Source organism: Callorhinchus milii, unplaced genomic scaffold, assembly GCF_018977255.1.
Source record: "Callorhinchus milii isolate IMCB2004 unplaced genomic scaffold, IMCB_Cmil_1.0 Scaffold18, whole genome shotgun sequence".
In the NCBI taxonomy this organism is placed as follows: domain Eukaryota; kingdom Metazoa; phylum Chordata; class Chondrichthyes; order Chimaeriformes; family Callorhinchidae; genus Callorhinchus; species Callorhinchus milii.
The window spans coordinates 11,595,457-11,619,833 of NW_024704759.1; the positions used below are offsets into that span (position 1 = coordinate 11,595,457).

The 24,377-nt window shown below is 38.8% G+C and overlaps 1 protein-coding gene across 2 annotated transcripts; it reads right to left on the reverse strand.

Moving 5' to 3' along the window:
• Positions 1-54: 54 nt before the first annotated feature.
• On the reverse strand, positions 55-24,377 carry hnf4a (hepatocyte nuclear factor 4, alpha). 2 transcript variants are annotated; one of them, XM_042341718.1, is made up of 11 exons: positions 24,176-24,227; positions 19,646-19,714; positions 17,653-17,827; positions 14,674-14,768; positions 10,026-10,132; positions 7,508-7,663; positions 5,049-5,136; positions 4,758-4,910; positions 3,242-3,478; positions 1,844-1,966; positions 56-1,292 (listed from the first exon to the last, which is right to left on the reverse strand). In XM_042341718.1, the coding sequence occupies exons 3-11, from the start codon at positions 17,799-17,801 to the stop codon at positions 1,150-1,152; spliced, it is 1,251 nt and encodes a 416-aa protein (XP_042197652.1). In that variant the 5' UTR covers positions 17,802-17,827; positions 19,646-19,714; positions 24,176-24,227; the 3' UTR covers positions 56-1,149. The 2 variants fall into 2 exon arrangements, with proteins under 2 accessions (XP_007909687.1, XP_042197652.1); XM_007911496.1 differs by lacking the exon at positions 19,646-19,714 and having other exon boundaries at positions 55-1,292; positions 24,176-24,377.

Below are 24,377 nucleotides of genomic sequence, written 5' to 3' on the forward strand. Positions count from 1 at the left end.
CCCACCCACCCACCCCCCACCTTTAAATTGTAAAGGTAAAGGACACATCAGGTAAAAAGTGGAAAAAAATAGCACAGTACAACACCAAGGCAAAGCTGTCATTTCAATACTATGGCTCATGTGTAATGTTCTTATATCTATTGATTGGTTGTGAAGAATTCTTACTGCGGTGAAGGAGTTGCTATTTGAAAGCAAGATGTGTTTTTCTGGTGACGAAGAATTCACTTTCTTATGTAGCAATTCAAGTAAGTACAGCAGACCTATAAATGAGTCATTGCTACCATACAAATAATGTGCAGCGCCTATGTGATGAGTGATAAATACGTATCTTATGTGTAAAACTGTACAGGGTGTGTACACAGTTGTAAATCCAACGAATAACAACAGCTTGACAAGGCTGCTCTGGAAAACTGACATCGTTTACAACGTTTTGGATATTGACATGGACACAATCTCTTTTATAATACGTAAATGTCTGCTTAAAAGCTAATTGTTGAAGTAATACAAAAGCGAATCTGAAAATATAGAGTACAGGAAGATGCATTTGTTATTAATGTCTAAAGAAGGATAAACTATTTGGATGTATAGAATAAGCCAAAATGCTTTTTTAAAAAAAATCATCATAAATATTAGATTTCCTAATAGTTCGACAAGATAGAGGAGCTCGTTCTTCATTGAAAGAGAGAACCAATACTCAGAACCAAATACATTGCATATTCATCCTGAGTTCACATTGAAGGCTACATCTAATTACGCTGTCTGACTACAAGCCAGAGACACCATAAACTGCATTGAAAGTGACACAGCATATATTCTGTTAACGTAGGTTTGCTTGAGGCATCTAAGATGCGGGAAAACCATCAAACCGTCAATGAAATGATTGTCGTTACGAAACTTCAAGTGGAATAGCACACTTTCGATTCTGGGGAGCAGCCTCTGGAATGCTTGCTTAGGAGGTACAGCATTGGCGTAATAGGTGATTTAACACAATATCTTAGCATTAATCGTTTGCTTATTTTTCAATCGCTTTGTCTATTAGGAAAGAGCATTACTATCGAACCACTGCTCCTCCAGATGCAGGAAATCTATTTACTTATCATTATTTTCTCACCGTTCTTTCTTTCTGTCCGTACTGGGTAAGGTGCCGATTTAAATGGCTTCTTGTTTGGCAATAGTTTGCTGAGGAACTGATGTTGATGGTTTTGATGCTGTTGCTGCAGAGCCCGTTACCAGTTTGTATTGGTCGGATCCAGAACCCCCAGGTGGAGAAGGCAGTGGAGTTTCAGGTGTGGCTGCGACACAAACAACAAACAAATGGGGGGGTGGGGGGGGAAATAGAGAGACGTCATTCCTTTTAACAGTCACAAGTAACAAAAGTGTGGAGTCCTGTAGCTCAATGGTTAGAGCACTCGCTTTGCAAGCGAGAGACCTGAGTTCAATTCCCGGCAGAGGGCGAAACCTTGGGCAAGTTTCCTTACTCCACACAGAGCCTAATAATAATCCCTCCAAAACCCCAAACAATAAATAATTGGTCATTTTCAATCTACGACTGTTTGTGGGACATTGCTGTGCGCAATTGGCTGCCGCGTTCGTCCACAAATATACAGTCAATTCACTTTACAGTGTGTTCTGTGAAGCGCTTTGGGACGTCCTCCCGACGTGAAAAGCACTATATCAAATGCAAGGATTATTATTATTAAAAGGGACGTGTGAAGCCATTTTGGTTTGAAATCACAATGACGTTTTAAAGCATTGTGCCCGTAACCGTAGGAAATTCAACGGGACTTGGGCGGATGTGCGACTTAGCCATTGCAATGGTGGTGCAACTCTGTTCAGTACTTACAGATCTGCCCATTGTGCATGGGAGTGGGCATTGTGTTGGGGACGATCACATTATTTGGCAGATGGTCTTGGACCAGGTGAGGATGCAGCGAGTGGTGAGAATGCGGTGCTTCATTTGCTGTACCTGCAAACACAAAAAGTGCTTTAGAACCCACTTTACTTTCAGGAGAACGGTTGTGAGCTAAATGGCGTATTGGCTAGGTAAGGGTCTGTAGGAATCTGAGGACAGAAATTCCACCTCGGTCCAGATTTACTATTAACATCGCATTTCAGGGAGTGCAGAATATGGCAACGGTTTTCTGTTGAAAGTTAAGACTGAATTCAACAACTTGCTAAATTCTGAACGGTCTATGTTAATAGGGTAATATTGGACCAGGTGGAATTTTATCCCACAGGTTTCTTTAATAATATTTGAAATAAAAGTTTTGTTTTTTTTAAAAACTCAGTACACAAACTACAAGAATGATCACTTGCTACTTTACTTTGTTTCCATGTCAGTAAGTTGGACGTATTTGTTCAATTATAGTATTTTCCACTTCGAATTTTTGTAAGTATACATACACTCACTTGTAATTGGATTCATAGGATTGGTTTGCAGCCAGTGACCCCAATCCATAATATGAGCGTCAAGGTTGTGTGTTATGTTGGAAAAAATTATGCAATAACCAGTAAAGAGTGAATGTGTAATTTATTTGCTGAAAGCTATGAGAAACATTCAATTATAGTTTACTGGAGGAGGTGGGAATAGAGAGTAATTTTGAATTGTTAGCTCGGAACTGAATTAGTCTTGTGAGCATTCTCAGGAATTGCTTTGTTTGCCAATAACATTTTTCAACAAAAAAAGGAACATTATTCAGTGCGTAAGGGGGTTAATTTGAGACAAAGCAGTGGCTGATGACAGCCTGGTGGTGGTCACCAGATGTGTATAGTATCACTTTAGCTGTGGGAAAATTCATCATATAAAGACAGTTCCTGTTATTTCATTATTGAATGCTGCAGTTAAGGCTGTTCTATTTGAGGAACAAGTTTGGCTACTTTCTGGAGAATACACCACTATAGGAAGTGCCACCTCGTAAGCGGGCATACATTAAAAGGTTAAAATCCTACAGGAACCCTTAATGTTACCTGATTATAGGCTAACAATGAACGAGGTTGTGTTGGAGTCTATGTGCTAGTCCGTCCTGGCTTTCAACTGAAGGAAAACACAGCATTGAGCAGCGACTGGTCTTATCGTAACTCAGTCTGAATGCCTACATCAAATTCAAACCCTGTGCTTATCTCTAACATTAGATCACTATGTACCGAGCCAATGAAATGTTCAAATATTGAGCAATAAAACTGCACAGACATGTATGCGTTTTATTTGATATTTCTAACTGATAACAAATTTGTCCCTCACCTCCTAGAAGCATTTCTTGAAGTAGGTTGTCAATTTTAGCCATTCCGAACAGTTTGACAAATTGGATTTGCTCGATCATTTGCCATGTGATGCTCTGGAGGGTGGGCAGCAGTAACAACAGCTCTCCAAATCGACCTCGCGAGTCGTACTGTCGGTCATTAATATAATCCTCCAAACTGACTTGTACCTGGAACCGCATGCGTTTAATTTTGCCAGGGTCACTCAGTCCTTTGCCATCTGAGAAGACATACAAGTTAATCATTCCCGAAGCTCTTGCTATTGCCTAGCTCACAACAACAACAGCAGCTTGCATTTATATATTGCGCATCACGCAGGTTGGCATCCCGGAGCGCTTGAATCACTGTCGAAAAGAGAAGTTGTTAAAATTTCAAATTAACTTTATTTATTTGAATATAGTGCTGTCGGCACACCCTGGATGTAATTGAACCTTATCCATCTCAGAGACAGTCATCACTGTTTACCATTTGCTTCCCGAGACAATGGTTCAGACTACAGGTGTCGAGGAACGAATGCTGAACCAACGGTACATAGTTACATAGCGTGTGATTCACCATGGAAACAGGCCATTTGGCCCAACTATTGTGTGCCAGTGTTTATACCCCACATGAGCCCCCATCGCTCCTTCTATACTCTTCTATTCCCTTCCTCATCTATGTAATGAGTTTTCTTTTAAATACATTTGCTGGTAGTGAGTTACACATTCTCACGACCTTCTGAGTGAAGACGTTCCTTCTAAAACTGCCTATTAAATATATATATAATAATAATAATCCTTGCACTTGATATAGCGCTTTTCACGTCGGGAGGACGTCCCAAAGCGCTTCACAGAACACACTGTAAAGTGAATTGACTGTATATTTGTGGGCGAACGCAGCAGCCAATTGCGCACAGCAATTTCCCACAAACAGTCGTAGATTGAAAATGATCAATTTATTATTGTTCTTGGTTTTGGAGGGATTATTATTAGGTGTGTGGAGTAAGGAAACTTGCCCAAGGTTTCGCCCTGCCTGGAATTGAACTCAGGTCTCTCACTTGCAAAGCGAGTGCTCTAAATCTATCACTAGTTATCTTTATGTCTTCTAGTTATGGACTCGCCAACAAATCACTTTGGCTATCTAACCCACTTTGCCTATCCTCCCGCTATGTTGCTCCCAGTGGCATCCTTTGAATCATTTAAAGGACAAATGATTAATGACCCCCACTTAAGAGTTCCAAAAGAAGGGCCAAAACATATCCAATCTCCTGGTTCTGGAGACACTCAGAAACTGCTCGAGTATCAGCTGCCATTTGGTTAAAAATAATAATAATAATAATCCTTGCATATGATTTAGTGTCTTACCACGTTGTTGAGACATCTCAAAGCGCTTCGCAGAACATAGGGTAAAGTGAAGTGACTGTGTATTTTGTGGGGGACCGCATTTAGGTGAATGCGAGACTCGTATAAGGGTTTTATGAAGAGAAAGTAATACATTTATCAGGAGCACATTTTACATACCTGGATCAAAGAAAACAATTGCCTTTAAGCAAGCATACTCGTTGTCATCTATCTGAAGTTCCTGAAACGTCTGAACCAGTTCATCTAGAATCCTGGTTGCTACGCGGCTTATTTCCAGCTCTGGACAATTGCGTGGGATGATGAAATCATTTCCTTCGAAGAAACAACCACAAAAAAAACATCAAAAGCTCATAGTTGTTTTTCTTCCCGAACCTTTGAGCGGATCATTTTCTGCCCGTTTTAAAAGGGGGAGACAAAAAATAACGACGAGACAAAATTGAATCTTTTTACCTAATAGTAGAATGTCTTTGTATATCATAGAACGCTTTGCAGCTCCAAGCAGTAAATGTTCCCCAGCGTGAGCTCTTAGTAAGGCAACCTGCTCAAATAATACACATGACCATTAATCACCCTACATTCTTAATATACACCATTGTTGATTATTGCAGAAATCAGTGAACTGCAGGACTGAATGGCTCATTAGGCCCTTTGAATACACGTATATTCAAGTTAAATACATGCATTCATTTCCCTTAAAAATATTTTGCAGTCTCTTACTCACCAGACATTTAAATTAAACGTGACATTAAATATGTGCAAAACAGGTCCTATTAAATTGGGAGATTTGGGGTGGGGCACAGTTTGGATCAGGGCCTTTGTTAAACAGATCCTTTGACACACTAGCGTTGTTCTGTACTCCACTTAAACTTCCATATCAACTTTTCTGTACTTAGAGGGTTCCTGCCATCACTTTATCTTTTCCAATTTAACTTACTGCTCAATGTTCGCCAATTCGAATGCCCCCAAAATGATTGACTCCACTTAATCCTTTGTTTGAAAGACTCTCCCAATTGCCATGTAAGATAATGCGATGAGACTGTCACTGACAGAAAGTCATCAGCGTTTGACACCTTAAAACACCTTTTTCGAAAGACTCATGTCATTGAATGTTACAGTGCTTTAGTCGTCCATCAGAGAATAGATATACAACAGAATCAGTTGTTCACCTATAGCTATTTGCTTAGCGTGATTGCTTTAGATCTGACTTTTCTTTTGAAGGGCAAGAGCCAACACAGGTCAAATCCAAACTCTTAAATGCATCGGGTGATGAGCTACTTTGGTTCTCATCAGTCCCGCATTGTAAAAAAAAGGCAGACAAAAAAATCCCTGTCTCCAAGTAATAAACCTGTCCTGATGTAAAATAAGGCACAGCGGGAACATTTTCACCAATTGAATATTTATAGACATGAGTATTGATAAGATGAGCAAAACAATAAAATCTCTGGTAAAAAGCAGTAAAATTACTTGTAATGACCATCTTGAAAATTAACTTCATGTGTGTCTAGTCCTGCTAACATGGGTAATGTTTGAATCAAAAACAATGTTACAGGGACTGACATCGGGGACACCTCTAGCTCGGTCACGTACTGAAGAGCAGAATAGACGCTAATTAAAAAAACTGGCCTTAGCTGGTATATAAATGCTGAGGTGTCCAGCAAGTCACACATTCAGTAATGAGTAACTTAATACTTTATTTGTCAAATGTTAATGTTTCTTACAATTGTACAAAATTTAATGTTAAATAGGTAACAACACTGTGTACAACAACGAAGGGTTTAAATATTAACTTGAAGAAAGAATGCCAACAAAGTTAGCTTTGCTTTAACACTGAGATTTATCTTAATGATACCAGAGACAGATTTAGTATTACCTAAGGTTGCATTTTTCTACAATAACAATTTTTGTTTTTAGTAATTTCTTCCTTTATAACCACTATCCTCCAACGATTAACCACCTCTTTCTCATCAGTGTTGCTTTATAGCCAGCATCTCCTGCCCAGGATCATTTGGTCATCAATTTTCCTTCCCTATTTCTGAAGAGCTCATCCGTACTCAAAACACCCTTCCATGACCTCTCTAACTATAGGAACCTGGATTTAAGGGAACAGAAATATGTCTGTTTGGAAATTCATTGCCAGGCCAAAATGTTGCACTCCAACCCACTCTTTTTAATATATATTTATTGTCGTCTGTAACCTATTATGAAACAGTGATGGATAATAGCCCAGTGTCACAGAATAGGTTTATGCTCTGTTGTGATTTTGTGTGGGAGAGGTATTTGTGACAACCCCAAGTTATAGCAATATTTCAGAATATGTGTTTATTCACTGCAGAATTATTTCCAACTAAAACAGTGTTCAACTCAGCAAACAGACACGATAAAATAAAAGTAAGATCACATTATTACTTGTACTACTATATCATTTCAATTGGTACCCCAATGTGCTACAGTACTACGCCACATAACTCATCTAATTTAACGTGGGCACAAGTACAGATGAACACACCAATTCACTTTTCTAGATCACCTCTGACCTGGAGTGAGATCAGCTCATTGAATGTTTGGCCAGACACTGGTAGAAGTGAAGACAAAAGTCAATATGAGAGAGAAACTTGAAGCTTGACTTATTTTGCCAGTTCAGCTTTCAAACTATTGCAGGATAGATAACAGACAAGTTTCTTAGTTTGATCCAACCAAGTTTAGGCGGGCGTGATTTTTCAGTGATCTGCCCAAGTCCTGTTATACGTGAATCATTTTGTGATGAAATTGGGTAACAGCATATGTCCTATCAAGTACAAGTTGAGTAACAACATGACTCTTTTCTATGGCAATATTTTTTGATACAAACACGCACCAAAACCTATCGAAGAGGTTAGTAGAAATTGAATTGAAATAAACGTGCTACAAACCTGATCGTCGAGTGCTAGCTCGCAGAAAGCTGGGATATACTTGGCCCATTCCACGAGCACCAAAAGCTGCTGTTTCATAGACTCGCACACGTCACTTATAGCTGCAATCTTTTTTGTTCTGATGTCGCCATTTACAACCGAAATGGGAGTGGAGATCTGAAGCAGTACAGCAAAAATCAAGCGGTTATTGTGGTATAGAAGGTTCAGGAATTTGTTTTATTCTTTTTCTATTGAAGGAAAATATCCTAAAATATACTTGACGGTTTGCGCTACTTTCTAAGGATGCAACCTGAGGATTTGAGTAATAATTAATAATAATAATACGCTTTGCCCACAAAATATATAGTCAATTCATTTTACAGTGTATTATGCAAAGCGCTTTGAGACGTCTTGAAGATGTGAAAAGGTGCTATATCAAATGCAACGTTTATTATATTATAATTAATCCCAAATATTCGCTGTTGTTATTCCAAGTTCTGGGGTGGGTTGAATGGCCTCTAACTTGCAAATCATTTCTTAAAGACAATTAGGAAGCACTGGAGATAGTTGCCATTCCAGAATGAAATCTACTATATTAAAAGTCCAAGATTTTGAATTTTAATATCCCGCAGTATTTCAATTTGTACCAGATATCCGATAACTAGATTGCATTTGAGGGGAGTTTGCACTGGTCAGTGTATTGTACTTGAGGTCACTTGAAGCGGTCTCCATTTGCAATCGGTCCTTATTAATGAAGCCTGTCTGAGATCATTGTGATATCAATCCAAAATTTTCCAGGTGAGTCATATGTGTCAGATTGGCTCAGTTTGTTGGACTGTTGCCTGATCCGAAGGTTAAACTGAGGTACTGTCTGCACTTTCAGGAAAAGTTAAAGATCCTATGCCACTATTTGAAAAGGGAAGGGAATTTGTTCTAGTATCCTGGCCAACAATACTCTCGATAAAATCGGTCATTCACTTCATCTTTGTTTGTGGGACAATGCTGTGTCCTGCAAATTGGCTGCCGCATTTGTCTACAAATAGACAGTTACTAAAGTTTACAGTAAATACTGTGAAGCCCTTTGAGAATGTGATAAAGCGCTTTATCGAATTGCAAGGATTATTACGATTATTATTATTATTATCCAGATTTTTTTGTGATTTAAAGGGAAAAGCATTTTTTAAAAAAAAAAGTTTTAATGTTTGTTTGGTTAGTGTGGAAATCAGAAGTTGTGCGTTTGCATCAAAACTTTAAAGGTGAGGGTGATTTATTTTACCTTATAACCGAGAATAAATAAAGTGTGCTCAGAAATAATGCAATACAAGAATTGGAGACTAACTTAATACATTTGCCAGAAGCAGCATTAAATCTCAAACTCCATTCAGTCACCACTGTTCAGTTTGCAAGTCTCCAATATTACATTCAACTAATCAAAGTAAAGAAAATATTAGTACATAATGATATGTTTTTCTGCCGAGCTCTCTTATTGACATTCTTTCCAAATAATGCCTGGTTGCCATATAGGCTCCTTGTTAAGTGCTCTGAGACCCTATCCTGTGTGGAAGGTACTATATCAGTGCAAGTTGTTGTTGTTGTAACGTGAGCATTGGAAATCTACTGAGTTGAAAGTAAAAGTAAAAGTGTATCAAGTGCTTGCCTCACAGCAGACAATAAAACAGTTTATTTTAAGCAGAATGTATTGTCCTAGCATGTAGTACAGTCACTTTATTGCCCTAATCCACTTATATTCACTCCGAGTGAGTTGCAACTGGCCAGTCATGCAGATGATTAAGACTTTAAGTGATTTCCTAGGGTCACCGGCACCTGATTGATTCTAAGACCTTTTACGTGTAATGTCTTTATACAAGGCTTATAGAATTGATTGTTCGCCCACCAAATTATTTTCTGAAGGCAGAGTTTTGCCTGAGCAGTTTGAGTACTTGTCAAATGTCCTACACCACATCATGCATTTTTAAAAAAGAATAATTAACTTGCAGAAGCAGCAATGTGCAGTTTGCAGGGGAAGAAAACAAAAGTCCTGAAGTAACAAACTGAAAGCTCTCAATCTGAAAAATGTTAACCTTTGCCCTGGAATGCCATGCAACTTTTAATTTTGTGCATTTTAATGTACTATGCTGATCCTTCCAAATATTTGTTTTGTTCTGTTGTCATGATATTCAAGCCTAAACTCTTTATGTGCTGGTTTCCTTGTATTTCCTCAAACACAGAGGGCCCCAAGATGGGAGAGGGGCGCAGTGATGACAAATGTATATAAACTGTTTTATTTATTTATTTTTTAAAAAAGGAGCATTGCTTTTTCTCTGTTGTCAGTTTTGTAAGTTACACCGAGTACATTAATGCTATTCATAGAAAAGTATAGACAGAGGATTTGTTTCTGTGAAGGTATTGCAGGAGCTCATTGAGTGCCCGGTTGGATTGTGAAAGACTTGCAGCAAACTGTTTTACTACAGATACCATATACCTAAGCCAGCAAATGGACATTTTTCCACAGGTACAATGGCTGCTTTAAGGTACTGACCTGACGGGAAAGCATCTCTGCTTGTATGAGTGCATGAATCGAAGGCAAACTGCTGTCTTCATAGCTTGATCTCCTTGTACTTATTCTGTCTCTTTCATTCTGCACAGCTGGAATAAAATTAAGCGTAACAGTAAGTTACATTATACCGAATTGTATTGCACCCAGAACTGTATTACACTATTGGCTGCACCAAATCTTAAATGCTCATTGGGATCTGATACTTATTCGCCTTACGACCATTGTTTTGTCATTTAAGAAAATGTATTATACTGAAATTAAAAAAATTTTTGCCAGTTTTTCAAGGTTAAAACTAAATTTAAGCATTGTCATAAAATCTGCACCCCCATAAATCTTAAGACAATAGTCTTAAGCCTAAGATTATGAGAACTTTCTGATGTTTGAAACCATGAGTTTATTGCTGAATACAATCCAATGAATTGCAAATCTCTACAAAGCACTTCTACACCTTCGCTTATCAAGTGACGTAACGAACTGAGATCCTTGGGTTTTGATCATAATAGGATTTTCACACCACGATAATCATTTAGGACATGATATTGTGGCGTTGCTTTCAGCTCCAAAATTCAAAATCACATTTCATACAATTGGTTCTTGACAGTCATGGTTCATGTTTACTTCATTGTTCATGTATTTACGGGGATTGATTGTACCAGACACACATTTCTGATTGAGGGAACAAATGCCAACCTCATGAGGTACAATGTAATTCACTGAACTGGCCAGAAGAGAGTGTGTGTGTGTTAACAATGAAAGTTAACACTCCTCTTGGTGACTCTTTGGACACCTCCAGGTTAGATGAGTGAGGAACCTAACTGTGTGGAGAAACTCAGTCTAACTGACTCAGTTTCATGACAGTGATACAGCAGGTTTGTCTACTTATTCTGCTGTTTGTTGATCCGAGTTACTCTGGTGATTGCAATACCAAAATAAAGATCATAAATAATCTATACTGTAGTACTGTAATGTCCTCCACTGATTAGATAGCATAGATAATTATTTGGGGAGGATCATTTTTCAGGGCTATAGGGAGAAGCGATTGATTTGGGTAGCTCTTGTCAAAGACCTGGCACAGACGCGATGGGCTGAATGGCCTCCTTCTGTGCTGTAAAATTCTATGACTCTTAAGATTCATACCTATTCATACATAGTTTGAAATGAAAATTAGATTAAAACTGACTGAACTAACCTCCTTAGGATTGAACAGATTTCAGTTTGGGGGCAAATGTGTCGGCGTTTTGGGTCTCTTGTTAAAATGATAGCAGCACACGTCACAGAACTTGAGCAACCCTATTCCCATTGATGGTTCACTGAGCAGATAAATGTAGCATGTGGAGTGGTACTGAGGGTGCCACATTTGATCTGTGGTTCATGTTGAATTAGCTGATGGTTGCTGTGGCAATAGTGGGCATGTTCTAACATTGGTCTGTGTCACAAGCTGGGGGGTGGGGGTGGGGGGGAAACTTCAATCAGTTCCTCCTCCTATATACGTTTTAAGGACAAGGTTAGGCTTGGCAGTGATTATGGTCAAATACTCAGCCAACACTCAGCGACTAGGCTCACACATGAATAGTCACTTGGATGAGGTACCAGAGAGCTGGAACTCTGTCTCAGAATGGGTCACTGCCTCTAGTAGAGGCAAGAGGATAAAGTTGTAGCGAGGAAAGGAACAAAAAAAAGTAAGAAAAGTAAATGGGGCGATCGCATATTTTGGACATCAAATTCTTATTGGACGAGGGGTGTAAAAGTATAAATTACTACTGGCAAATTTGTGCCAAATGAACTCAAGTGAGCGGAGGAATGACACTGTCCTGGTGCCAGGAAAGAAGTGACCCTAAGCCAAATTAAAACGCCCACATAAAGCAGTAAATCCCAGTGATTTTGGACATCCAAGGTGAACTTCTATGGTAAAGTATTCCGAGTTAATGGGAGGAAGCACTCTTTCTCCAAATCTCAGGGTCCTGAAGATAATACAGTACTAGAGATTCACTCTTTCCTCACTCGAGATGATGAGAACTCTTTTGTTTGCAGCATTGCTAAATTACTGGCGCCTGCCATTCATTTATTCGTTTGTTCATTGATTCATTCAGTCTTCTCCATAAAATATCCTGGATTATTTTTGTAAATAATTCAGTTGAGGTAAATAATGAATCAGTCACACACACACACACACACACACGAAAATCTTGGAAGTGTTGTACTTCTGTATACAGTATCTCTGTATAAAATGTGATCGGGTTTAAATGCAATGAATAACTTTTATGTGAGAATAAAGTAGGAGGGCGGTCAGCTGCCATAAAATACGTTCTCAAGGTTATGCATTGGTTTATCAGTGGAGACATTATGTTCAGTCACAGGATGCTGCTTTCTGAATGTTTGCTCAGCACTAAATGGTCATGGACCTCAAGTCATGTCTGTTTAATATTAACAGATTGGGAGAAAAGATTCCAACAGATGCTGCTGTGAATGCTTTACTTTCATTTCCCCCTATCTCTGCTGGACTATGACATCGAAATACACAACTTTGATATTAAGTATATGGCGTTCAGGTTTAAATGAAACCCTGTTGCTTCCTAGATTACATTTAGTGCAGCTTTTGTTCCTGTGCCTTGTCTTTGCTTTGGTAGTCGCACTCATAGCAATGAGAAACTAGTTCAGTTGCTACTTTCCCAGTGCATCGAGTAGCTTGGGATCCGTCCTCAACTCAATCCCGAGCTCCTGGCCCTGTTTAAAGTAAGAGTCGTTACTCTGGGATCCTCCCTGTCAGTGACATCTAATGGAGCGGCTTGTCAGAGCAGGAGGCACAGCTCAGGGAATCTCTGAAGGAAGGATTTTTCCGTAAAGGCTTTTCTTCTCTCACTAGTTTCTCCCCCTTTTACTTCAGAAGGTGTTTCCTTCTGTCGCTTTCCAGGACCTCACCAAAATGGTTAACATTCATGTGTGAGTGGGTGGGTGGGTGGGTGAGTGAGTGAGTGAGTGTCGGCATTGACTATTGGCAGGTTCTTCGAACCCTAACCTGGCCACAGCAGAGCTGAAGGCATTTGTAGTCCTCCTAGCGTTGGCTCAAATGAGATCAGCTGATTCAGCACAGACCACATATCACCCCTGGACTATTCCTGTCTATTGGCTCAGTTACTCACTGAATAAACTTGGTGAGCCATTGGGGAATATATTCTAATATGTCTATCGATTCACTCTGTAGCCAGAGGGAGTGCTACCCTCATCAGAAAAAATGTTCCTCTACACTTCCCTTCCCCTTTTACGGAATATTTTTAAATCCATGCATAAGATTTTTTTTCATCAACAACACATTATTATCCGTGTTCAAGTTAGGTTAGTGTTAGCCAACAAGGGTTGAGCACATTAAAAAGGTACAATGAGTTCAGTTTGTTGAAAAGTTAAGTAACGGTTCCTATTTTAAAGAGTAACACCTGTCTACAAAAATAATCTTAAATAGGTAAGGAGGTCAGGAAAGTGAACAATTATGGAAAATGATTCAAAGATGCCTCAGAGTCATTGAATATTTGTAACAGTAATATACAAGAGACGGACTTGGGCAAATACTTATTAAATGAACAGAATTGGAAAATCTCATTCCGTTTCTGCCTATACTGGTTTGAAACGCTTTTTGTCAGTGGAATAATTTGAAGCTGCATTCGCCTTGTTAACTAAAGGCTCTTGTCCCTTGGGTTATCCATTTACCATGTTTAAACCACAAATTACAGTCAGCTGCTGAAAAAAAATCACAGATTGGTGGAGGGGCAATGCTCGTCCAAGTCTTTTTAAAAAAAAACAAGGGATCAGAATTTGCAAATGGCATCGGGTTGCGGTAACAGAGGAGGGAGTGAAGGGAATGACAAAACAAGCTTTGACCAGGTCATAGGAGTAGAGATGGGGTTATGAATATGGGCTGAAGCTTCTTAGCCTCTTCTGTATGCCAATCATAGTCATGCATTGCCAAGGGCATCATGCGTAACACTGAACAGAATTCGTACCCAAAAGAGTGTTGATTGGCGATTTAATTGGGACTCATTTGAAGTGAACAGATTTTAATCGAGATTGGAACAAACTGTTTTCGTTAGCGTAGCGTAGAAGTGTGAAGTAGATTAAGACGAGCAGTTGATGCAGTGCCAAATATTGTAGCTCGTTCAAAATAAAAAAAGGGCTGGATAAATGCCTGGCTGGGAATGGAAGGTGAGAATGGTAGAATTGGGTACAGTCTGAAATACACTTGATTGTTTGTGGTGGGGGCTGTGGGAAGGGGAGAGGAAGGATTAGATTAGGATTGAATATGGAGACGTTGTTGGATTTATATTCTGAGTCCTCACCCACCCCCCCACCACCCCAAACCCTAAGAAATTGGAGTTAATTGGTGTCTGGCGTCAATGATAGAGCAGTTTTTTGCTGTTGTTTGGAAGGAGTAGACCTTGAAGGGCTTAGATTGGATCAGAAAAATGAATTTTGCTCTAGAGGCTTTATCGAAAGATATTACTTGTTTGAATTAACATCAGTGGCAAGGGACTGCAAGAATAACAACTTGATGTAAGCCGAATGCCCTCTAGTCCAAGGTCTACTTTGAATAATTTTCACTGTTACCATTAGGTTACGAAAGTACAATTAAGTTTCTTACCTTCCTTTTTCATGCCTGCTCGAAAGCACTTTTTTAATCTGCAATATCTGCACTGGTTTCGTTTGTCCTTGTCTACAATGCATTGTCTGTTAAACCTGGAAGACGTCACAAAAAAATAAATATACCGTTAGCACTGACCAACCGAAAGACACTTTGTGATTGTCACACAGTTAACTCTATTCACAGGAATCCAATCACTGACATTCAGCTATCTGTGTATTGCTGGTCCCACAAATGGTGTAACAGTAAGACCAAAACACTAATGGTACAATTCGAAACACAACAAACTTAGTGTTGATGAGTAGTCCTGGGCTATTGTGGTCATTCTAAAAACAAAATTCTGTCTTGTCACTGATTTCAGCAAATATGAAAATGATTTTTGAGCCGATTCCGGTTGAGGAAATATTTCAAAATTCTCAAATTTGAAGTCGGGTTCATTTAAGACAATAAGACGTAGGAGCAGGAGTAGGCCATTCAGCCCCTCGAGCCTACCCCGCCATTTAATAAGATCATGGCTGATCTTCTAACCTAGTTCCATTTACCTGCCCTATCCCCATATCCCTTAGTTTAGTTTTAACAAGCAACATAACAATATTTTACAAGGGTGATGGTGGATAGTGGCAGGTGTTAAAATCCTTTGGGCGATATCTAGAGGAGAATGGGTATTGCAGTCGCATAGACACTACCCTGCTTTGAATATAGCCAAGAATGACGAGATGAAAATCTTTTTGTGTGTTCAGTTCCACATAATTTATATTGCAGCAACTGGAATCTAAACATGGTAATGTTGGTGGAAGTCTTGTACCATTAAATATAATAGTAATCCTTGCATTTGATATAGCGCCTTAGCACGTCTTCAAGACATCTCAAAGCACTTCATAGAATATACTGTAACGTGAATTGATTGTATATTTTGGGGGAGAAACCTGGCAGCCAATTGCGCACAGCAGTGTCCCACAAACAGTCATGGATTGAGTGACCTTATTAATTTTTTATGCAATCCGCCAAGTGATTAACAACCAGGTTCCTACTTACTCCTAGGTAAACAGAGGTGTGTGAAGTGAGGAAACTTGCCCAACGTTTCGCACTGCCCGGGAATCGAACCCAGATCTCTCGCTTGCGAGGCGAGTGCTCTAACCATTGAGCTACAATACTCCACAATTACATATCTGTTACTCCCTGATTGCTAAAGTGAATTCTCAAGGAGATCAAGTGTGAATTGCTGTTAAGAGGCCTCCACAGTATATTGCACCTATAGTAATGAACTAGTCCCTGTAGTATTGAATTGGACCACATTATTATAATTGAATTAAAGTGTACGTCAATTATAAATTAATGTACTAAATAGTCACAGTTGGGAGAGAAAAAACACAAAGGTACACTGTCATACTTGCTGGATATTTGTTTCACCAGCTCTGCATATAATTGTTATGGAATAATAATTAGAGTTAATCAGTAACAGAGCTGCTATGGGAGGAAAAAAATTGCAGAGGTAATTCTTTTGAAACTGAAACTAATCTTTGTGAAAATACCTGGTTGCTATGGCATAGTCTATTTAATCATCGAAATAGACCATTATATATCAGAGACATGCCATAAAGATGTTATCAACTGAAACTCTCAACGAATGTGTCCATATTTGGCTGGCACTTAATGTTAATGGAGCTAAATCAGTAGCATAGCCAACTCAGGAGGCTGGAGTCTTCTGGAGATCAATTCTTACTTGCTAGAAAAATAGTGAATTCATGTTACAGAATTGTCCTTAACCAAAGGTTTTACATCGGAGGATTTGTGTCTTTGTTATGTTCTCTCTGCTAAAGGCCTCTGTAGCTTTCTCACCTACAATATGTAATCCATGCATTTGATGTAACACCTTATCACATCTTTAAGACATCTCAAAGAGCTTCACAGAATGTACTATAAAGTGATTTTACTGTATATTTTGGGTGGGAAATGTGTCCCACAAGCAGACGAGGATTGAGTGATCAATTTTTTTTTGAAGGAATTATTTCTCCGCACCTCTCCACTGTTCCCTTTCATTTGAGACTGTAAGATAGAGCTATCAACTTCATGGAGTATTGGTTCTTGTCATTTAAAAGGGGCATGCTTTGTGGACAAGATTTTTCTCTCTTTCTCTGCTTTCTCTTTAATCGCAGATGGGAAATTCCACCGGTACAAAAAAAGCCTGACAAGAAAATTACCCACAAAGTACAAGGAAAATGTATGATTCAGAGCAAAATTTGTTTAGACTCAACTGCATTGTGTCTTCCTGTATAAAGCAGCGTTATGTCAGAATGGGCAAACACAGAACTGAATTGGAGATGATTTTTACACTTAGGCTTGATTCAGAAACCTTGGAAAATCTGCTGAAAGCTATTTATGATGAATTTAACCCAAACAAAAACTCCATCAGTTTGAGTCTCAGGAATGAGGGAGAATATCTATGGCTTCCGGCTATTTGCACCAATTAGAATTTTCTTCTTCCACCTTCTCATTGTACAGTAATTAGAAATACATTTCATGGTGAATTCTACCTGACATTTATTGTGGGTAAAGCACTTACACAGATTTACTGGGTGACTCAGAATTAGACCTCTCATCTGAATGAAAAATCCAGCTCTATGGAGGGTTATTTTAAATTCTACGCAATGTGGTTCATCTATTAATATGCATGTACATAAATGAGAATACACTCACTTTGTTTGTACAGAGGTAACCAAAGTACCGTAAGTAAATTTGTCCATAACAATTCACCCTAGCTAGTCTGAATCCACGAGGAAAGCTTGCCTAAGCTTTTCTAAGGGTCAGTAATTTCCCTTCTCATGATAAAGAAGAGCGTTGTTCTTGTAGCTATTTGCTTCTAAAACCTTCTGACTACATCGAAACGATGTGTTCCCTAAACATTTTGGTGGATATTCGTTGTGGGCATATTTAAGGAAATAACCATTTAAATGGTTGAATTCATTTGAGGACGTTTACCTGCAGGAATACATGTGATTTTTTCTGACGCTTCGCCGAAAGAAACCTTTGCAGCCATCGCAGCTGGAGGCACCATAATGTTTTCCCGTAGCTCGATCGCCACATATTGCACACAGAGCACTAATTCCAATAGAATTCGACGCATTCATGTTGGTGATTTCAGCTGGAGATGTATCTGAGAACAACAGAAAAGGGGATTTAGTTGTAGTTGGAGAGCGGAAATTGAGAAAAGATACATACACTGCTGAGTTTTCTTTACATTTGTCACTTTAATCTTGGTTTCAGCTCGAATTTCTTCCTTCCCATTGCTAGCTTTCAGAAAGACAAAGTGTTCTTGGTTATAAGACACCTTCAGTTCCAGCCTGCAGTAAATGTACTAGGATCAGTCTTGTTCCTATCCATCACCAACCCCCGCCACCACCCCATCCAAGACCATCCTATTATACAGTATATAGTTTGGGAAATGACATGTGCATTTCACCAGGATGGTGGAAGGCAGACAGGATGGACCTTGGTCTTCTTTCCTCTAACAATTCTTATGTTCTTACAGTCAAGAAGCAACAAAAGCCATCCAAAAATACTACAGCGATGGAATACTATTTGAACTTGGGCCCTGAGTGGAAATTTGAATAGTTCACTGAGAGAGTTCATCAGGTTACTTTATCATCATCAGGTTTGCTGCTTGCATTAAGCATTAAGCTTAAGGTGATACATGACGGATCAAGATATATACATATCATATACTTAGGGAGTGAGAGGGCAAAAAAAGCAATAAAAATGAGGTCATGGGATAAAAAAAAGCAACAGAGAAAACTACCATGAGAAATGAAACTTATATCTAAACCTATAATTAGAGTAACATGAAGCCAGTACTTGCCACTAGATTTTCATTGATTTAGACTAAAGTTAACCACATTAAAAGAACCGATAGAGTCAATGACTTTCTGAGCCAATGCCTATTGAATGCAACTGATTATGTACTTCAATGAAAAGCCACGCTTTTCTGATGTGTGGGGATGGTATGGCATTGAATTTCTAATTGGATGGTGGAGGAACCTTTCGAACAGTCATTTTCTTTACATACAGTTTTCTGATAAAGAGGAGAATGGTCATTTCATACAAAGTTCAGAAGAAAAGGAGCTACAGTATTGAATGAAAAATTGGCTACATTTCATGACATCTTGAAGAAAATTAGACAGAACAAAGAATGATCAGTTGTACAAAAAGTTGTAACTACATATTATGGTCTTGCAGAAAGACAATATGAAAAGCTGCAGATCAATCTAATTCTAATTATGATGTTGAAAATAAGCTAGAAAGAAGCCACATTTATGTAACAATTAACTCTCCCCTCCCTACGTAGCAGCAGAAAGTTTGATGGGGGTAAAATGGATAGAAGGACAATAGTTACACACTCAGAACAGGGTATAAAGCAAACCGTTTTGCAAAGGGGAGCAAGGTTTGATGAGAGTTTTTAACTTCAATTTCCACGTGAAAAATGAGTCAGTCTCTAAAGTGAATAATTACTCTAATAGTACTTCACAATTAGAGGCATGACTGTGTGGAATGCTGTGGCTTGTCTTGAGACGCTGTCCGGCGTGGAGGGCACTATATAAATCCAAGTTGTTGTTGTTGTTGTTGTCTACCTAGTCATCGGACGTTATGTTACAGTCTAGTAGTGAACAGTATTTGCACAGTATTTAGTTTCTAATATTTTCGTTCATTTAGTTGCATGTCATTTAAGCTCAAAATAAGTGCATTCAGCCTCTACACCTTCTTGCTCCCATTACTTGAATTACTCCATAGCATGGTGAAATGAAGCATCAGATGTTTCATTCTAATGCCGCGTTTCGCCCACACAGTCACTACCATTTACAGTATAGACGTCATAAGGCGCTATATCAAATGCAAGGATTATTATTATTATTTATTATAATGGGGGTGGGGGAGGTGGGGAGGAAGAAGAGCCTGTGAGGACTCCACAGGAACTTGCCTTCTCTTATCTTCTCTCAGAGTGTCCTGACCTCCCAGCTGAAGGAGGAAATGAAGGAGCAGGAGGCAACTGTGGGAAAGTAAAGACGGAAAAATATCAAAACTATTACAGGAAACATGAACACCCTCGGGTGATCTCTCGGAAGTAATCCCATCGATGGGCTCACATAATATCATTAAACCCATGAGAATGAAGCTAACAGCAGTCATCTGAATCCCAAGATCAGATGCTTTGACGATTGAAAAGTCTCAGCCATCCATTTGGTTTTCTAATGTGGAAGACGTGTTGCGATAAGCATTGATGTTCCATGTTAATGCATGCAGTCTCCTATTTTAGAATGAATATTGTTACATAGCTCTAGTAGTATATATCATACTAAAAGGGTTTAAAAAGGGTTTTTATTGAACTTTTCCACTGCAGCACTGTCTTAAATCAGTTCCATAATTGCCCACTTGAATGGGTTTCAGTCTGCATTATTGGGCCAATACTTACTGAGTCATGGCCAATTGGACAAGACTGATTGACTCTGGTAACACTATTATTCCTTTTTCATTTTACAACAGTAATTGAAAGCAAGTTTGAACAGTTTTCCACTCCTGCGATGCCGAAAAGATGTTTGTCACAGAATCATACAGCACAGAAGGAGGCCATTTGGCTCATTGTGTCCATTCTGGCTCTTTGAAAAGAGCTACCCAAATCAATCCCACTCCCCCGCTCTCTCCCAAAAGCCCTGCAAATTTGTCCTCCCCAAATAATTATCTAGGAAAGGATAATTTGTGTAGGAAAGGGTTAAACCTTTCTATTTGTGTTGCACTCCGAACAAACTTACTTCCCAAATAATGTACAGGGCAATGAACCACTGCTTGTAAATAAATGAATTTAAATATAAATACTAATTGTTGCACAAATATTATGAGTCAGTAGATTACAATAAGAAGGTAGGAAAATCCCAGTAATCCTACTAGCATGTCAAATTAAATTATTCCCTTTTTTCAGGGGAGTTAAAACTCTTACAAAATCACGCTTCCAAAGCAAATGGAGAAATTTAAAGAGGCAGTAACACAATCACTGAGTGTTTGACAAACTGCTCCGCTGGTTCTTGTATCACACAATGTATAAGACCTTATCAGCATCATTATTCGGGTATGTAAAGGGAACAATACATTTTTCAATACAAAAAAATGGCACTGCAGAATCCATCACAAATCTTAACCCATAGCAAAAGAGTGTCCGTGTTCCTGACACCAACTACAACAACTACAAAATAAAGCTTCTGAGGTTTGACGTTTCTGGCAATTGCAAAAAAAAATCCTTCTAACAGAGCATAATGCCTTTTAAAAAGAAACTGAGAATTATGTATGTGTGTGCCCACATAACTATGCATCTGTGAATTAAATAAGTTCAGTATATCTAAGATTATCATCTTTATGATTAACTAGCAAAATAATCTTAGATATACTCCTTATAATTGTTTTGGTTGCTCGCTGGTTGCTAGATGCTAGAGTTGACAGTGGAGATAGACATTGAAATGAGGAGCGAGCTATCTTGTTCTGCACCATGTGCTTGCTTCCAGTCAGCACTGCAATTTATTCCTGAGGATCGCTTCTCAAGTCGTATCCAAAGAAGCCACAGGAGAACTGGAAGTCCCTGGACTATGGAAAAGTTGGAAAAAATTCCAATTCCAATATAGACTTGCAGTGTAAATATTCTGGAGTGGGGTCCAAAGGGAAGGTCAGAAGACTGGAGAGCACATTTCAATATGGCTTGTGCTCTCGTAGACTTAGACTCTAAATGTTTCTAAATCTATTTTTTGTTCCATTTCCTTTCTCAAAATGTATAGCTCGAGCCTAATAAGATACATCGTGTACAAGATTTTGAATTGTGTCTGATGTAATGAATGCAGAGAAGTTATAGATATACAGCAGCTATTGATATCCGAACATGTGTGATTCAAGATTAATCCAACCTTGCATTGTTATTATAGAAGCTCCTCGTACACCAACAATAGGCCCAGATAACAATAAATAAAAAGACAACACTGCAGCAAAGTAAACTGAGGTTAATTTATTACTGTTGATAACACACGCAAGATTAGTCCAGCCAACCATTACCTTATATGGATACTTAGAGCTAGGTGATTTTGTAACAATGTTCTAACCTAAGCATTCGGTATCTTTCCAATGGCATAATGTCATTGCAACGCGGGAACAGAATAAGAAAATGACCATTTTAGAACATGAACCTGTTGTGACCGACACTTTACCAGCGTAAGTGTGTCGTATGTAAAGGTTTGTAAACCCACCACTCATTTCCTGGTGGGCAATGAAACGGCCGGATGAAAATGTGCATCAAATGCTCAAATAGTCATTCTTATTGTGCGACTGCAGACAGGAAGTGTCGTCGGGTTAATTGACCATAGAAAGCGGGGAAGGGGGGGTGGGGGGGTTGGAGGGCTAGTCCTCACTAGAAATCCACAAATGTACTTTCTATGCAGTAGACTCACAGGACAGGAGTCTGATGTTTCCGCTCCTTATCTTAGTAGCCCTGAGGTATCTGTTGCCACCTCAAGCGGAGGATAGAGAACAACAACAATTTAGCATTTATGTAGCACCTTTCACATCGGGAGGACGTCTCAAAGCTCAGAACAGGTCAGAGATAAAACTTGGGTTTGTTTGGTCATTTCACACCAACTACTGCCTTTACCAACTGTATCAGGGGAAATCTTTTAAATAATTTACCATTTTAAATCCTCTTTAGGCGACTGAAAATGGTAACATTTACAAACCTCCGTTTACCTTTTTAAGGCACTGAATCTTACAAAACAGTAAGTATTGGAGTGTTTGGCTGCCGTCTGTGTGAAGGTCTAAACCTTATCGATGGGAAGAGGTTGTAAACTTGCTGCTTTTAGGTAAATTCAGCTATTCTGTCAGGATTTCACTAGATCAACAAACCGTCTGGCATGCAGTGAGAATTTAAAGACATATTTGTTCCCTGTCGCTCAAACTATCAAACAAAGTGTGCACTAAAGTTGTCTCAGTCAGTTAAAAAAGAAATAAAACTCTATTTAAAAAAACCTTATCATAATTTGTGGCCAATATTAATTGCACAAGGTAAGCACTCATTAACCGTCTAGGCCCCAGGCTCTTTTTCACACACATGTACATTTCAGGTCTCACTGATTTATGTTCCAGTGGCTTAAAAATCAATGATCCAAGTCAACTGGTCAGATGTGCCCAAATTTTAGAACTACCTTAAGAATTTGATCCTCAAAATTATTTTTATTTTATTCACAAAAAATGAGCTTTGGAGTTCAATAAGTGAGTAGATAGATGTAGATCCATGCACTTTGTGATTTTTGTGCCAGTTTGTGAAGAATTGGACTGTAACAATTCATTCCTTAGTTTCCCAGCTCGATGATGCTACATCCCGTTGTATGGCATTCCTTCTAGTTTCTTTCTGGATTGCATATCACAAACATAATAACCATTGCTAACAGGACTGTTTGGTTTGTATCAGAGTTGCTATCGATCACGTTAATGCTTAGCAGTACAATCGCAAGTGACTGACTGCCTCTAAGTGGATTTAAAAATGATCTATGCCAAGGTCCATGCCTATCTTAAATAACACTGTCGTCAAAACGAAGCACAACAATTTCACTGATCAATTTTGAGATCACAATTAAAGAGCTCATCACCATCAAAGTCCTAACCTTACCATTGCTGCCTCTGGCATAAGAAATGGCAGAGTAAAAACTCTTCTGGTAGTTTCTGTTCTCAGTTTGGAGCACGATAATACATATGCCAGAAGTTACTAACGCCAGCCAAGCAAAACTAATTTCAGCATTTTGTGTCTCTCAGATCAGAAAAAAAGAATACTTTATCCGTTTTAGGCATCTGAATGCTTAGACGCATCCTCCACAGTCACCAACACCGTCTTCAGCACACAAATAACTTGAGGTTGTCCCAGAGGTTTAACACAGTAAGCTATGTTTTTTTTAAAAAATACATCTCAAGTAAGGAGCAAGTCTGTCAGAATACAGCTTACATTAGAAGTGATTTTCAAACCAAAGCTGATGATTTTGCCAAAATACTTTACTTTCAACACAACTTTCTCTGGAAGTTTGAAACTCAGATACCACCGTTCAATAGGCAACATGAATAACTCATTAAAGTGTAACATTTTCATGAGCATACATATGTTAAGAGTATTTCTCCTCAACTTTTCGGCCTCCAACCCCCCCCCCCCCCCCCCACTAAAGGAATTAATCCTAAAACAATGACTGAACAATGCAATCACCTTTAAAACTTATTCGACCACAAATGTTTTTACAGAACACTATAAACTACAAGTACAACGAAGACAAGTTAACATCTATTACACCAGTTCTCAGTCTTTTATATTTAATCACAAGAGCGTTGATTAGCCAACAACAGTGGATCAAACAAATATGAGGCTTCTTCAGAGGAGTACGCATGTGATCACGATTTGTATTGAATCTTACGAACTAACACTGAAATGTTTCAAACTTACCATTATTCATGGCTAGCACTTGCATATTCTCAAACTCCAACGTCGTGTAGGCAGGGTCTAAAGCTGCAGTGTAATCTGGCAAGTCCATTTCTATTAAAGCTTTAGACAAGCGCATTGTTACCAAAAACTCCAGCAATCCTCCTCTCAGTTACCCTCTTCTGAAGGTTGATGAGCACTTTGCCAGGCTTACATTCAATGTGTT

Excerpts from the sequence above, each read along its gene's own strand:
- hnf4a (XM_007911496.1), bottom strand. The coding sequence starts at position 24,290 with ATGCGCTTGTCTAAAGCTTTAATAGAAATGGACTTGCCAGATTACACT. Across the intron at positions 10,133-14,673 it reads AGCAGGCATGAAAAAGGAAG|CTGTGCAGAATGAAAGAGAC; the intron begins GTAAGAAACTTA and ends ATTTTATTCCAG. Across the intron at positions 7,664-10,025 it reads CAGAGATGCTTTCCCGTCAG|ATCTCCACTCCCATTTCGGT; the intron begins GTCAGTACCTTA and ends GTACTGCTTCAG.